The 15,015-nt window shown below is 40.0% G+C and overlaps 1 protein-coding gene and 1 pseudogene across 1 annotated transcript; both read right to left on the reverse strand.

Moving 5' to 3' along the window:
- Positions 1-1,812: 1,812 nt before the first annotated feature.
- LOC121956353 lies at positions 1,813-4,649 on the reverse strand (annotated as a pseudogene).
- A 5,048-nt stretch (positions 4,650-9,697) lies between these two features.
- On the reverse strand, positions 9,698-11,626 carry LOC121956355 (heat shock 70 kDa protein 1-like). Its single transcript, XM_042504524.1, has one exon. It carries the CDS (start codon positions 11,609-11,611, stop codon positions 9,698-9,700), a length of 1,914 nt encoding a protein of 637 aa, XP_042360458.1. The 5' UTR covers positions 11,612-11,626.
- Between the last annotated feature and the right edge of the window lie 3,389 nt (positions 11,627-15,015).

A 15,015-nucleotide genomic window follows, 5' to 3' on the forward strand; every position in this document is an offset into this window, starting at 1 on the left:
TGATGTCAATCCAGGTCTTAAAGGGTTAAAATTAGATACAATCTGTAACTGTAATAATATTATTTTTAGGATTTATAGCCCTCTGTGCTAATATTTATCAGCATTTTGATTCCCATAAAATCTCTAATATTCTGATTTGAATTGAAGATGCAATAAGTGGAACAGAATGTTCCAATATGTTACTACTGAAGAAAAACTATTTTAGGTATAAAAGATCTGAACCAATAAACCACAAAGCAAAGGTGGACATATCTCTGAATTCCATAAAGCACTATAATCTATTTTTAGAATATTTATGTACAATGAGGCTTTTCTGTAGGGAGGAATTAGTCGACCCTGTCATTAAGGAAAAGAATGCTCATGCTCATTTCCAAAACAAAAAAGGATCCTTTACGCAGTGACAAATGAGACCAACTACACATTTCTGAATATTGATTATAAATTGACAGCCTCCATGTCAGCAAAGCATCAAAACACTAGTAATAATTAAATAATTCACAAATCTCATTGTGGATTTATAAGTGCCCATAATATCTCCAATGATATGTCTATAATTAATAATAACAACAATAATGTGTGGATGGCAGCTACTTATTTTATTTTTGAAATTTCAAAAAGTGTTTGATACAAAGTCACAAAATTTTAAGTTTTGATACATTAGTTTTTTTCAAATTTGATAACTTTTGTATTATGGCAATCAAAACATGCACACTGGTAACACTGGATCTGTCAAAGGATGATGGTGATTAATAAACTGAGAAGTTGGCCTACCAGTACAAATAATAGTTTAAGAGAGATGAGACAGCCCTGGCAAATTACTCTCTTTATGTCAAATCTGGCTGGTGGGGCAGTTTGACAGGGCGACTATATCAGCAGAATGTTTCACACAAACTTGTAAAGAACCAAGCATCAATAACTGTCTGTACTTTTATCACTTGGATCTTTCTACGGGTCAGACAAATTAATCTTTTTAGGAGGCATTGCCTAGGGATTCCTCAATTAATTTTACCCACTATTCCCATTATACCTGGGGTTCTTTGTGCAACGAATGTTGCACAACTATACATTGCGTGACTATAGTCAGGCTGCTAAAACATCATTGTACAACAGCTCTTCCTACTTAGTGCAACTTGCAACTACTGCACAACATCTTCCCCCTCTGGATAAAAACAGCTCCGTCTTATCAAAAACTTTTTATTTGTAATTTAGTGTCTGCATCATTGAATAATGCTGCAACCCCTGTTCCAAAAAGTTGTGATGTCCTGTAAAATGTACATAAAAGCAGAATGATATGATACATGATGTGAAGGTACATACAGGTTTTGGGGCAACTATGCTGCCATCCAGACAACATATTTTTCAGAGACGTCCCTGTTTATTCCAGCAAGACAATGAGCCATTGAGTTTCGTAATTAAAGAGTGCAGGTACTAGACTGGCCTGCCTGTATTGAACATGTGAAGCACATTATGAGGCACAAAATACAACAAAGGAGACTCTGGACTGATGAGCAACAGAGGTCATATATCATCAGAAAGAATGGGAAAGAATTTCAGTTTGAAAACTCCAATAATTAGTGTCCTATGTTCTGTGTAAAACGGTGGCAAACATGCCGCTATCTAAATGTTATTTGGAACTTGCTGCAGCCTTCATATTCAGAATCAGTGTATTTTTATGACAATAATTAAGTTTTATCAGTTTGAACATTACACTTCTTTCTCTGTCTTGTATTCAACACAACTTGTTTGTAATTGGGGTTGTAAATTAATGATTAACTGAAGATATAGACCAGAGAAAAGACAAAACAATATACATTTTAGTTATATTTCGTCTTTATTGCAATGTCCAGCAAAGCAGAGGTGAAAAGTACATGAAGATGACACCCATTACCCAAAATGTTAAAATCTTAACATCTTTTTTTAAAAAATACAATTATAAGAAAGCATGAAAACAAATAAAGTTACAGTTGTATTTTAAACAGTCCCAGTGAAAACAGAGTCTATATGAAGAGCCATTTTAGTCCACCTCCTCAATGGTTGGCCCCTGAGAGCCGGCTCGTGCTTCCTCTCTACAGCTACTTGCAGGCATTCCTCCCTGGTACAACTTGCTGATGATGGGGTTACACACTTTCTCCAGCTCTTTCTGCTTGTGTTGGTACTCGTCTTTATCAGCCAGCTGGTTACTCTCCAGCCAGGTGATGGTCTCATCACACTTCTCAGTCACCTTCTTCTTGTCCTCCTCACTAATTTTGTCCTTCAGGTTCTCGTCCTGCACACTGCTCTTCAGATTGAAGGCATAGGACTCAAGGGAGTTCTTGGCAGAGATTTTTTCCCTCTGAAGGTCGTCCTCAGCTTTGTATTTGTCAGCGTCCTGCACCATTCGCTCAATCTCCTCTTTGCTCAGTCGGCCCTTATCGTTGGTGATGGTGATCTTGTTCTGTTTGCCAGTGCTTTTGTCCACTGCTGACACGTTCAAAATACCGTTGGCGTCGATGTCAAAGGTGACCTCGATCTGTGGGACCCCTCGTGGAGCAGGCGGATTCCACTCAGCTCAAACTTGCCCAGCAGGTTGTTGTCCCTGGTCATGGCTCTTTCTCCTTCGTAGACCTGGATAAGGACTCCGGGCTGGTTGTCAGAGTATGTGGTGAATACCTGGGTTTGTTTAGTAGGGATGGTGGTGTTACGCTTAATCAGGGACGTCATGACTCCTCCAGCAGTCTCGATACCCAGAGACAGAGGCGCCACGTCCAGCAGCAGCAGGTCCTGCACATTGCCAGAGGTATCACCTGTGAGAATGGCGGCCTGGACGGCAGCACCATAAGCCACCGCCTCATCTGGATTGATGCTTTTGTTTAGTTCCCTGCCATTGAAGAAATCTTGCAGGAGTTTCTGGATTTTGGGGATTCTGGTGGAGCCTCCCACCAAGACAATGTCGTGGATCTGCGCCTTGTCGATTTTGGCGTCCCTCAGGGCTTTCTCCACCGGCTCCAATGTTCCCCTGAACAGGTCGGAGCACAGCTCCTCAAAGCGAGCCCTGGTGATGGAGGTGTAGAAGTCGATGCCCTCAAACAGAGAGTCGATCTCGATGCTGGCCTGGGAGCTGGAGGACAGAGTTCTCTGGCTCTCTCGCAAGCTGTGCGCAGCCTCCTTAAGGCTCTCTTGTTCTGACTGATGTCCTTCTTGTGTTTCCTCTTGAACTCTTCCACAAAGTGGTTGACCATGCGGTTGTCAAAGTCCTCTCCACCCAGGTGAGTGTCTCCAGCCGTGGCTTTGACTTCAAAGATTCCGTCATCAATGGTCAGAATGGACACGTCAAAGGTTCCTCCACCCAGGTCAAAGATCAGGACGTTACGTTCTCCAGACTTGCTTTTGTCCAGACCATACGCGATGGCGGCTGCTGTCGGCTCATTGATGATCCTCAGGACATTCAGTCCTGCGATGACACCTGCATCTTTTGTCGCTTGTCGCTGGGAGTCGTTGAAATACGCTGGTACTGTGATGACTGCGTTGGAAACCTTTTGGCCGAGGTAAGACTCAGCGATCTCCTTCATCTTCACCAGGACCATAGAGGAAATCTCTTCAGGGTAGAAGGATTTGTCCTCTCCTTTGTATTCCACTTGAATTTTGGGTTTCCCTCCATCTCCCACCACCTTGAAGGGCCAGTGCTTGATGTCCGCCTGCACCACTGGATCATCGATCTTTCTTCCAATCAGTCTCTTGGCATCAAACACTGTGTTGGTGGGGTTTAAAGCAACCTGGTTCTTGGCTGCGTCCCCGATGAGCCTTTCAGTGTCAGTGAACGCCACATAGCTGGGGGTGGTCCTGTTGCCCTGGTCGTTGGCGATGATTTCTACTTTTCCGTGCTGGAAAACCCCCACACAGGAGTATGTGGTGCCAAGGTCAATGCCAATCGCTACGCCTTTAGCTGAAGACATCTTGTTGATCTGAATTGGTGCCCTAAAAATGCAGAAACAAAAAATACATTATGAATCAATAAAATTGTGCCCATCCTATATTTTCTACTTAAAATTTACTTTAATTTCCTATTAAAGTCTTAAAAATGTAATTGTTATTGTTGGTCAATGTCTCATTGCTTAACAACTGGGTAATATTTAAAATGCAGAAATAATTTATTTATTGACATTACTGCTCCTCAAAACAAAAAACTGGAGTCTGAAGGAAAACTAGTCAATACCACTGTAAATTCCATCATTCATTGCTTAAAGATATCAGTTTTTGTAATAGGAATTTGGTGAACTGCTCACTCTGGATGAGAAAACTCACAGTAGCTGCGTTTGATTCAAAGACCATAATTTCTATAGTATGCACACCATTATGAAAACATTATAGTTAAAAGCAACACATATATTAACACATAGGCTCGCTGTTCAACAAATAGCTTGGCTTAAGTCTGAAATTAAATGTTTTTCTAAGATAGTTTGATGAAACGTTCATTAAAGTAGTAAAACGGAAGCAGCGTACTTACTGTCGTTAAAAGATGAAAGTGGAAGAGAATAGAAAGGGAGATGGTCTCGGTTCTGTCGCGTTGATCCTCTCGTCTGTGCTCTTGTAGTCTGAACGCCGGTGACTCCACCACCGTTTCTTTATACTCTCCTCACTCCCCTCTGGACACTTCTCCATATTTCTCGACTTTTCCACCATGCTCCAGAGCGCTCCAGCAGAGGCTCTCCACTGACTGTTTGGTCCAATCACAGAGCTGAGCGCGGACGCTCGGCGTCATGACGTAACACGGGAGCGTGTTACGTGTTACCCCAGAAGCCTCGTGAAAGTCCTGGAGAAACAGAAAGACTTCACTATCAGGTTAAAAAGTATTTTTGGCTGAACTAAACAAAACTTAAACCTTATGAATGAGGTGTATTTTCTCCTGCTATTATAAAAACTACAGAGAAGTGAAACAAATTAAAGAATGTGGGTTACTGGAGGTAAAATAACTTACTCCCTAAATTTGATCTCCTAGTATCAGTCATCAGTTACATCATACATTTACATGGCAAAATGAATTAGAAAAGAGATCTGGTGTGTAAAAATAATAATTAGAGATATTCATGCTCCAACTTTAAACAATAAATTCAGTCAATGAAAACAATATTATTACATAATACAAATTACACCAGGACCTGAATGAGACTTTTCTTGCACTGTCAATGCAAATGGATAGCCTACATGCTGGTTAAAAACAAATTTAAAAAAAGGAAAATAAAACAGCAGTGTTTTTTTTTTTTATTTAGAAAGAAGAAATGCAAAATAGCCTAAACTCAACTACCAGGTTTTAAATTGGATACAATACAGTAAATGTTATAGATATTCACCCTTATGTGCTAATCCTTATCACCCTTCTGATCCCCATAAAAGCTTTAATATTAAAAATTAAATTAAAGATGTAAAAACATTTTACCATAGCATGTTTTAAAATGTTACTCCAGAGGAAACACTTTTAATGTATTATTGTATCACTGTAACAACAAAAAAACAAACAAAAGTATTCTCATTTTTAAGTGATAAGGAAAACACACACATATATATATATATGATATACCATTCTAATAAAGGATAATTTGGACCCATTAGTTGCTTCTTATGAAGAAGACACAGGCTCTTGTATGTTGGTCCTATCTATTTGAGCACAAGTACTCTCCTCACAAATGTTTTTTCTGGCATCGTAGGCTTGCAACTACAACATTGCAATTACTTTACTGTTGGTGGCATTGTCTTGAAAAAACTTCTGCACCTTCATCACAAGCTCATTTGAATATTACCTGTGCATAGACAGATGCTAAAAAAGTGATGAGAACATATTTAGAGAGGTTTTAGTGGAAACATTTTTGGATGAAAACTTGAAATTGGCCGTTTTATGTACCTTTGTGCACTCTGTTTAACTCGGGGCTTAGTTTCAACTCATTCAGTGTCATTTACATGTCATTAGAAGTACCCAATCCTTCTAAAACAAGAGTTTTTGGCATCACTTCAAAAGCTCCATCAGTCAGATCTGTATACATATTTCCATCCATAGAAAACTACAATAAATGGTCAGAATGAGATCAATGACACTAATAACAAATAATATGTATTTCACCACAATCTTACATGCCAAAGGGTGTTAGTGCTGATTAACCACTAGATGGTGACATTAGAGAATAAAATGAAGGCTGGTCTTTGCAGCTTTCTAGGTGGCATCAGTGGATCAACTGGCAAATCGAAAAATGGACAGTAGCACAATAGCATAATTTGCGTTGCCCCCAGGATAAGTCCTAGGAACTTTGGAAATCCTCTGATGTTTCATCTGGCTTCCAAGTGTCCAAAACATCACCACAGAATACCTTTAAAACTGACATTTACATGAGTTTCTGCTGTGTCTTTAAGCTGCATGCTAACATGCTATCATTAAAAGCAACAAATATCTCTTCACTGAGACCTAGGCAAGAGGATAATGTAGCCTAATATCATGTGGATGCTGTGACATTCTAATAGACTAACAGACTTTATTGTCAATGTGCGTCTCTCAAACAATGCAAGGCTACAAATGCTCTTTCTGTAAATAAATGGTGAAAACACTAAAACATTTTTAATATTTCATTATTTTTGATATTTTACATGTGTTATTCATATACAGAACAGGCTGTTTAGGACCTAGTACAGATCCCTGTGGGAATCCACAAGTAATAATGCTATTTATCTGTCAATAAATGCCAAGGAAGGAAAATGCTCTTTCTCTAATTAAATGGTAAAAAAAAAAAAAGCTACCAAAACATTTGTTTAACAAGTGTGAACGTGACAATACAATGATTTTCGGTTGCATTGTAAAACATTTTTGGAAAGGTAAGTTTACTTAAACGATCAGATGGTCAACAATGTGTTAAGGTCTGGTTAGGCCTGTACCCCATTCCTTGTGATTTTGCTGTTTTGTCCGACCTGCGTTTCTGGTTGGACCTGTTTGTTCTCTCTCTCTCTCTCTCTCTGTGTTTGCCAAGGCGTGATGAACCATTTCACTCTTGTGGCCCCTCAACCAGCAACCCAACCACTAATCAAGCTCCTGCAGTATGTGATGGCCATGTATGTACATGTGAAAGGAATGTGACTTGTTTTGTGCATTGCTCTCATTGTACATACACAAAAATAAAGCAAAGAATGTACAGGACTGTTATGAAATATTTTACCATTTACCTGACTACATTTACCTGACTGCAAGTATATTCTAAAGAAGACAAATACTCTTTATGTAATTAAAAGGTGGAAAAGGCAGAACATTTGCTTGTCCAGTGTGCTCATGTGACAAAGTTTCAGGATCATTTTTGTGACTTTTTGGAGTGGAAATTTTACTTAAAGGACCTGATCGTCAACAATTTGTTAATGTCTGGTTGGGCTTGTACCTCATTCCTAGTGCTTTTGCTGTTTTGCTCCCTCTGTGTTTCTGGCTGGTCCCATTTTCTTCTCTCTCTCTGTCTCTGCATTTGTGTTTGGCTGGGTGTGGCAAACCATTTCATTCCTGCAGTCCCCCAACCAGTACACCTGGAACCCACCCACTCTTTAAACTCCTGCATTATATAAAGGCCATGTATGTACACGTGAAAGGAATTTGACTTTAGGCAAAAATGTTTATTTCAGCAGAAACATTGGTGTGTTAAACACCTTGCTGTGTTGCTCAAGTGCACTGCCTTTTTTTATGGCGGGTTTAGTTCTAGTGGATTTAAAGGGGCTATGGGCATGGGAGACATAACATTTCCGAAGCAAGTGTGAGAAAAAAGCTGTATGTAGCCTACAGTACATAAAAATCTAGGCCTGCTACAATTAGGTTTTTATAGCCTACGTGTCGGCAAATGCGAGTAGGTATAAGTGCAAATGGAGCAGCTACGTGACCTGCCCTGTAGCTACAAGACTCACCCACCATATGTACATGTTGGTCCATATCAACCCCCTTCAGTCAGTGGCCAGGAAGTGTAAGTTCCAACAATTTGCTAAGTTAGTGAATAGTTAGCAATGAAATTTCATGTTAAAAAGAGGTGGTAAAGTTTAGGGTAAGGGTAATGGGAGGGCTACATTACTTTCATGGGCTCATTACTTATGATAATGCTAAGATAGTGATACTGGTAGTGTTGTAGTACTCAAGGTCAGTCTTGGTCTTGAGACCAGTTTTAGAGGGTCTTGGTCTCACAATCAAATGCATTTTAAATCAACCCCAATAGATTTATTTGTTAACGTAATTACTGTGACTGGATGTAAAACTTCCTTCTTCAAATCCAGCCAGCTGGTCTCGCCCTGCTTTGGTCATGGTCTTGTTTTGATCTCAGCACACTCTGGTCTCGGTCAAGTCTTGGTTAGTATGGTCTTGACTAAAACACCAGCAAATAGCTAGCTATGCAGTGTCATTTTTATTTTAATTTACTTAATGCATACTAAAGCAGGAAAGTCCTATTATAATAAACAATCTCTTTAAGGGAAATCCGATGAGACAGCAGCAGCTCTCTTTTATTAACTTCAAAGGGAAGTGGTTATAAGATTTAGGTACTGGGAAGACTACATGTCTGTACTTACACTAATGCTAGTGAGTAGCTAGCTATGAAATATTACATTAAAAGAGAGGTGGAAGGTAGGGAAAGGGTCATGGGAAGGCAGCATCTCATCACCTATAACAGCTAAGGTAATAAAGAGACAGGACTATTGTATTTATGATATGCAGAAAAGGAAAAAGAGACATTTTTTTCTGTCATTAAATGGTGGAAACACTCGAACATTTGTTTATTCAGTGTACACATATGACAATCTTTTGGGCTTATTTTCAGTTGGATGTCAAAATACTTTATTGGAGAGGAAATTTTACTTAAAGTACATGACATGTTTCTGCTGTTTTGTTCTCCCTGTGTTTCAGGTTGGTCATGTTTGTTCTCTCTGTGTATATATGTCTGCACACCTGCAACCCAGCCACTCCTTAAACTCCTCCAGTATATAATGGTCACATATGTGTACATGTGAGAGGAATTTGACTCTTTTTTTTGTTTTTTGTTTGCGTACTTGAGGCAACTCAACTAAGACGAAGAATTGGCAGGAATATTACATATAGGCCGCACAGTATGCTAAAAAATAGCTGTATGTATACTCATACATATTTATACATATATATTCAATAGAAGCAGTAGGAAAAGGAGAAGGGACATGCTTTTTTTCTTAGATTATCTGTCTCATGTAACTATAGCTGTGCTGATGTACATTTTAACTGTCCTGCACTAAAAACTTTTACTAGGCTGTGACTGGGGCTTCCTACAGTTTTCCCCAGTTAGTAGTAGTACATGACTGAAACTCTCAATAATTTCAAGTGAAACTGTTTAAACATCATTGTACTGCAACTCTATCTATTTTATATTGTAAGTACTGCACAACAGATTCCCAGAAAAAAAAAAAACCAAATAACCATAAAAATCATATTAATGCGTCATCTTTATTGCAATGTCCAACTTAGGAGAGACGAAAAGTACATTAAGATGACACATCTTAATCCAAAAGTTTAGAATCATAACTTTCATCACAAATACAATGATGATAAAAACATATGAACATGAGGTATTATGTTAAAGTTGTTTTTCAAACCATCCCCGTGATAACAGCGTACATTTTTTAAGGACACAGCCTTTATGCACGGGACGCCCACTCTACCAGGTGAGCTACTGGGCATCACATAAGAGCCATTTTAGTCCACCTCCTCAATGGTTGGCCCCTGAGAGCCAGCTTGTGCCTGCTCTCCAGGGCTACTTGCAGGCATTCCTCCCTGGTACAACTTGCTGATGATGGGGTTACACACTTTCTCCAGCTCTTTCTGCTTGTGTTGGTACTCGTCTTTATCAGCCAGCTGGTTACTCTCCAGCCAGGTGATGGTCTCATCACACTTCTCAGTCACCTTCTTCTTGTCCTCCTCACTAATTTTGTCCTTCAGGTTCTCGTCCTGCACACTGCTCTTCAGGTTGAAGGCATAGGACTCAAGGGAGTTCTTGGCAGAGATTTTTTCCCTCTGAAGGTCGTCCTCAGCTTTGTATTTGTCAGCGTCCTGCACCATTCGCTCAATCTCCTCTTTGCTCAGTCGGCCCTTATCGTTGGTGATGGTGATCTTGTTCTGTTTGCCAGTGCTTTTGTCCACTGCTGACACGTTCAAAATACCGTTGGCGTCGATGTCAAAGGTGACCTCGATCTGTGGGACCCCTCGTGGAGCAGGCGGGATTCCACTCAGCTCAAACTTGCCCAGCAGGTTGTTGTCCCTGGTCATGGCTCTTTCTCCTTCGTAGACCTGGATAAGGACTCCGGGCTGGTTGTCAGAGTAAGTAGTAAAGATCTGGTTTGCTTTAGTAGGGATGGTGGTGTTACGTTTTATCAGGGACGTCATGACTCCTCCAGCAGTCTCGATACCCAGAGACAGAGGTGCCACGTCCAGCAGCAGCAGGTCTTGAATGATGTCCGAGGTATCACCTGTGAGAATGGCGGCCTGGACGGCAGCACCATAAGCCACCGCCTCATCTGGATTGATGCTTTTGTTTAGTTCCCTGCCATTGAAGAAATCTTGCAGGAGTTTCTGGATTTTGGGGATTCTGGTGGAGCCTCCCACCAAGACAATGTCGTGGATTTCTCTCTTTTCCTTTCTGGCGTCTCTCAGGGCTTTCTCCACCGGCTCTAATGTTCTCTTGAACAGGTCGGAGCACAGCTCCTCAAAGCGAGCCCTGGTGATGGAGGTGTAGAAGTCGATGCCCTCAAACAGAGAGTCGATCTCGATGCTGGCCTGGGAGCTGGAGGACAGAGTTCTCTTGGCTCTCTCGCAAGCTGTGCGCAGCCTCCTTAAGGCTCTCTTGTTCTGACTGATGTCCTTCTTGTGTTTCCTCTTAAACTCTTCCACAAAGTGGTTGACCATGCGGTTGTCAAAGTCCTCTCCACCCAGGTGAGTGTCTCCAGCCGTGGCTCTGACCTCAAAGATACCCTCATCAATGGCCAGTAGGGACACGTCAAAGGTACCTCCTCCCAGGTCAAAGATCAGGACGTAACGTTCTCCAGACTGGCTTTTGTCCAGACCGTATGCGATGGCGGCTGCTGTCGGCTCATTGATTATCCTCAGGACATTCAGTCCTGCAATGATGCCTGCATCTTTTGTCGCTTGTCGCTGGGAGTCATTGAAATATGCTGGTACTGTGATGACTGCGTTGGAAACCTTTTGGCCGAGGTAAGACTCAGCAGTCTCCTTCATCTTCACCAGGACCATAGAGGAAATCTCTTCAGGGTAGAAGGATTTGTCCTCTCCTTTGTATTCCACTTGAATTTTGGGTTTCCCTCCATCTCCCACCACCTTGAAGGGCCAGTGCTTGATGTCCGCCTGCACCACTGGATCATCGACCTTTCTTCCAATCAGTCTCTTGGCATCAAACACTGTGTTGGTGGGGTTTAAAGCAACCTGGTTCTTGGCTGCGTCCCCGATGAGCCTTTCAGTGTCAGTGAACGCCACATAGCTGGGGGTGGTCCTGTTGCCCTGGTCGTTGGCGATGATTTCTACTTTTCCGTGCTGGAAAACCCCCACACAGGAGTATGTGGTGCCAAGGTCAATGCCAATCGCTACACCCTTAGACATCTTGATTGTGTTGAATAATGTCCTAAAGATGCAGAAACAAAAATTAGAAAGTAAAATTAAAACAAAAGTAAATATATACAACAAACTTATTACATTATGAATACACTTAAAATCATTCCCATCCTCTATTATCTAAACTTCGGTTTGCAATAAAAATGGTCAAGTCAATTTAACCATTGTGCATTACTAGGGACATTTTTTAGCATTTTTTTTTCATTTCTGATCACTTTGGCTGTGTCAATGTATACATTTTGGCAAGGAATTTTTTTTTTTTTTTTTTCCAAAACTTTGGAAAGTCAATATCAGCTCCTATAATAAATCTTTAACTTACTGTTAATAAAATAAAGACACCCACACACTTAAAAGCAAAAATGTCCCCAGTTGGATTCATTAAAACCACAATTTTTGATCCCATGGCCATTACAGAATAAAATCAATCAGTCCTGATATCAGCCTTTTAATCTCTAGCCCTTGCTTCAAAATTGTAGTTTTTTCTATTTTCCACCAAATTGAGCCTTTATCTCAGGTTTGTAATATAAAGTAACAGGCTAGCAGAAGGAAGGAACTGTGAAAGGTAATAATAAGTAGAAGGTTTAAGACTTTAAAGGGTAATGGCAATAATACAGAAAGCAATAATGGATATTTCACATGAACTTAAAGGTGAAATTCTTTCATCTAATACTGTACAAACAAACAAAAATGCATCAAAATGAATGGAATTGTCAGATTGTGACAATGGACATTTTTGTCCTCTACGGTATAAAGAGGGCGTTTTTAATCACACCCTAAAAAACTAATAACTCATATTTAAACCCAGAAGTAAATTCCCCCCCAAAATGACACAGCCTAAAAAACTAATAACTCATTTTTATATTCTAAAAGAAAATTAAGCAGCATACTTACTGTTGTTAAAAGATGAAAAGGAGAAGAGCAGCAGTGGAATCTGTTCTGTAGTGTTGTGTCTCCTGTCACTGTCTGCAGTCCTGCGGTCCGAGGGTCTGTTTGCAGGTGTCATCACAACCTGGCTATTAAATACTTTCCTCACTCCCCTCAGGCCACTTCTCGGTCTTTCCACTGAGAGCAGCCAATAACAGAGCTCAGCGTGATGATGTTGATGATGAACACAAAACTTTCAAATGGCCAGCAGGAGGCAACACTTGTTGCAAAAAGAAGTCTCTTTACATGTAAGTCAATGAGAAATAACCTTACTTCTTCCTTTCAACACTTTCCTAAGCGATGTGTGGGCTCATCGCTTAGAAATGTGTTGAAAGAAAGAGGTCGTTTGGAGTCTTATGCTTTATAAATTGATGCTCATTTTGTAAATTATGGCCCTATTTTGGCTAAGATAGATGACAAACCAGGGGTATGCTTAGGGCGTGACTAACGTTTGATTGACAAGTTGCAACCAGAGCCACCTGTTTATCAGGATGGAGCAGGGGTAGGTAACCTGTGGCCCTGCAGTCACATGAGGATCTTTAGCCCCTAGCTCTCTACAGCTTTGACAAAAAGTCAAATGACTGAAGGTTATATTTTGACATTTTCATTACTAAATACTGTATACAGTATGTCGCCTAGCCTATACACCGAATTACTAGAATGTAACATTTTGTGAACTAAAATGTGCATTACCAACCCGTTCTCATTCTAAAGTTGTCAAATGCTGCCACTTTGACAGAGCTTTTGGCACAACATCCAAACGTCAAAAACCACCTTTCATGTCTGCATGATACTGGTAAGAACGCAGCTGGACAGAATCTGTTGCAGTGTTATTATACGCCAGTGGACAGCCGCACAACAACTGCCACGTCTGCAACTTACGCTGTAGGACAGTTTCAGTTTGACGTACTATGAGGAGGTGCCTGTGCCTGTGCAGGAGGGGTGGTGGATGGATCCAACAAACCCTGGACTTTCATGTGGAAGAGTGGTGTTCACTTCCTGTCTGAATATACTGCTTTTTCTTCTCCTCCCCTTAATCCTAATTTTCCACTCCCTTGTTGCCAAATCTTGGTTGTCATATGCTGTTGTTGCCTAAACTTAACCGCATGCAGTGTAATCCCACCATGTGCTTGTGTTGACAACATGATGGCAGCATCCCAGAAGGTAAATGGCAGATGCTTAAGGATAGAGCATAATATATAGACACAGAAGTGGCAATATGTGATGACTTGGGTGTGTTGACATTACACGTCCACAGCCTGGCACCTTTTCCTTTTCTGTTCTGTCCAAGCTCAATGGCAGGGGCTTGTCTCGAATGTAGCTGGCTAGCAATGGATTACAAATCCTAAAAAGATAATGGAAAAGAGAATTTAATAGTGCATGGACCTTTTTGTTTGTTTTCATCACCAACACTGGTTTTCAGCTCCAAACAGACTTTATTTTATTTGTTTTTCATCAAAAATGGCTGTGTTAATGGTAAAGGTTGTCAACACCTGGGATAAAGGCAAAGCAATGGATATCCCTGGTTCTACATTGTTGTGAACTTCGACCCTGTAAGCATGTTTTTTAGTTCATGGTTGCCTAAAAATGCCTTGTCTTCTTCAAACAGAGTTTTCCAGGTAGATTGTTGGCGACGGTTTGTTTTCACGAGAAGACATCCCTCAACAGCATTTTATCCATATATTTCAACATTCAGGTACTCCAGGGGATCCTTTTTTTCATTTTACAATTTTTACAATTACAATTTTGTATGAAATTATAGTGAGACAAAAAGTGGTTTAAATCTCTTTGTATCTTTATTATACAGAAATATTGACATAAACTCCTGTTGCAGATTTAAAAAGTATTTGATGCTATTACATGGGCATTTAAAAGAAATCATCTATTTATCTATCATTTGCAACAAATAGAGACTTGAGATCTGTGAGTCTATAAAAAAATGAAATGAAGCAGGATGTTAAATGTAACCCTATAATCAGAGGTGCTTGAATCTGTTTATAGGGCTGAACAGACACTGATGCAATACATTATGAAGACTTAAAGACTTTAAAATATTAAAGGTATAAAAACTAGGTTCACTGGGTGGTGTCTGTCATCATGTCATTCCTAATATTACCACCAGATGACACCAAATCTTAGGAAATAAGAAGGGACACATTCAGATTGTTGATGTCAAGTTTAGAACAGTCTAAAGTATGTATTAAAACATGTGCAGCATGTCGGCTACAGTATGCTTTATACTTTACTCTTCTCACTTTGTATGTGTATTTTCTCTATTTCTTTGATCCCTTGTAAAACATTTAGAAATGTTAGTTATTTTGTAAGTGCTAAATAAATAAACATTAAAAGTAATATTGTTAACCAAAGATGGCTGTAAGTCCTATGTTGTCTATATCTGACAGTAGTGGAATTATTAATTATTATTAATTCTGCTCAAAATATTATTGTAGATGACACCTCACATACCA

The sequence above is a fragment of the Plectropomus leopardus genome, chromosome 17 (assembly GCF_008729295.1).
Source record: "Plectropomus leopardus isolate mb chromosome 17, YSFRI_Pleo_2.0, whole genome shotgun sequence".
NCBI classification, from domain to species: domain Eukaryota; kingdom Metazoa; phylum Chordata; class Actinopteri; order Perciformes; family Serranidae; genus Plectropomus; species Plectropomus leopardus.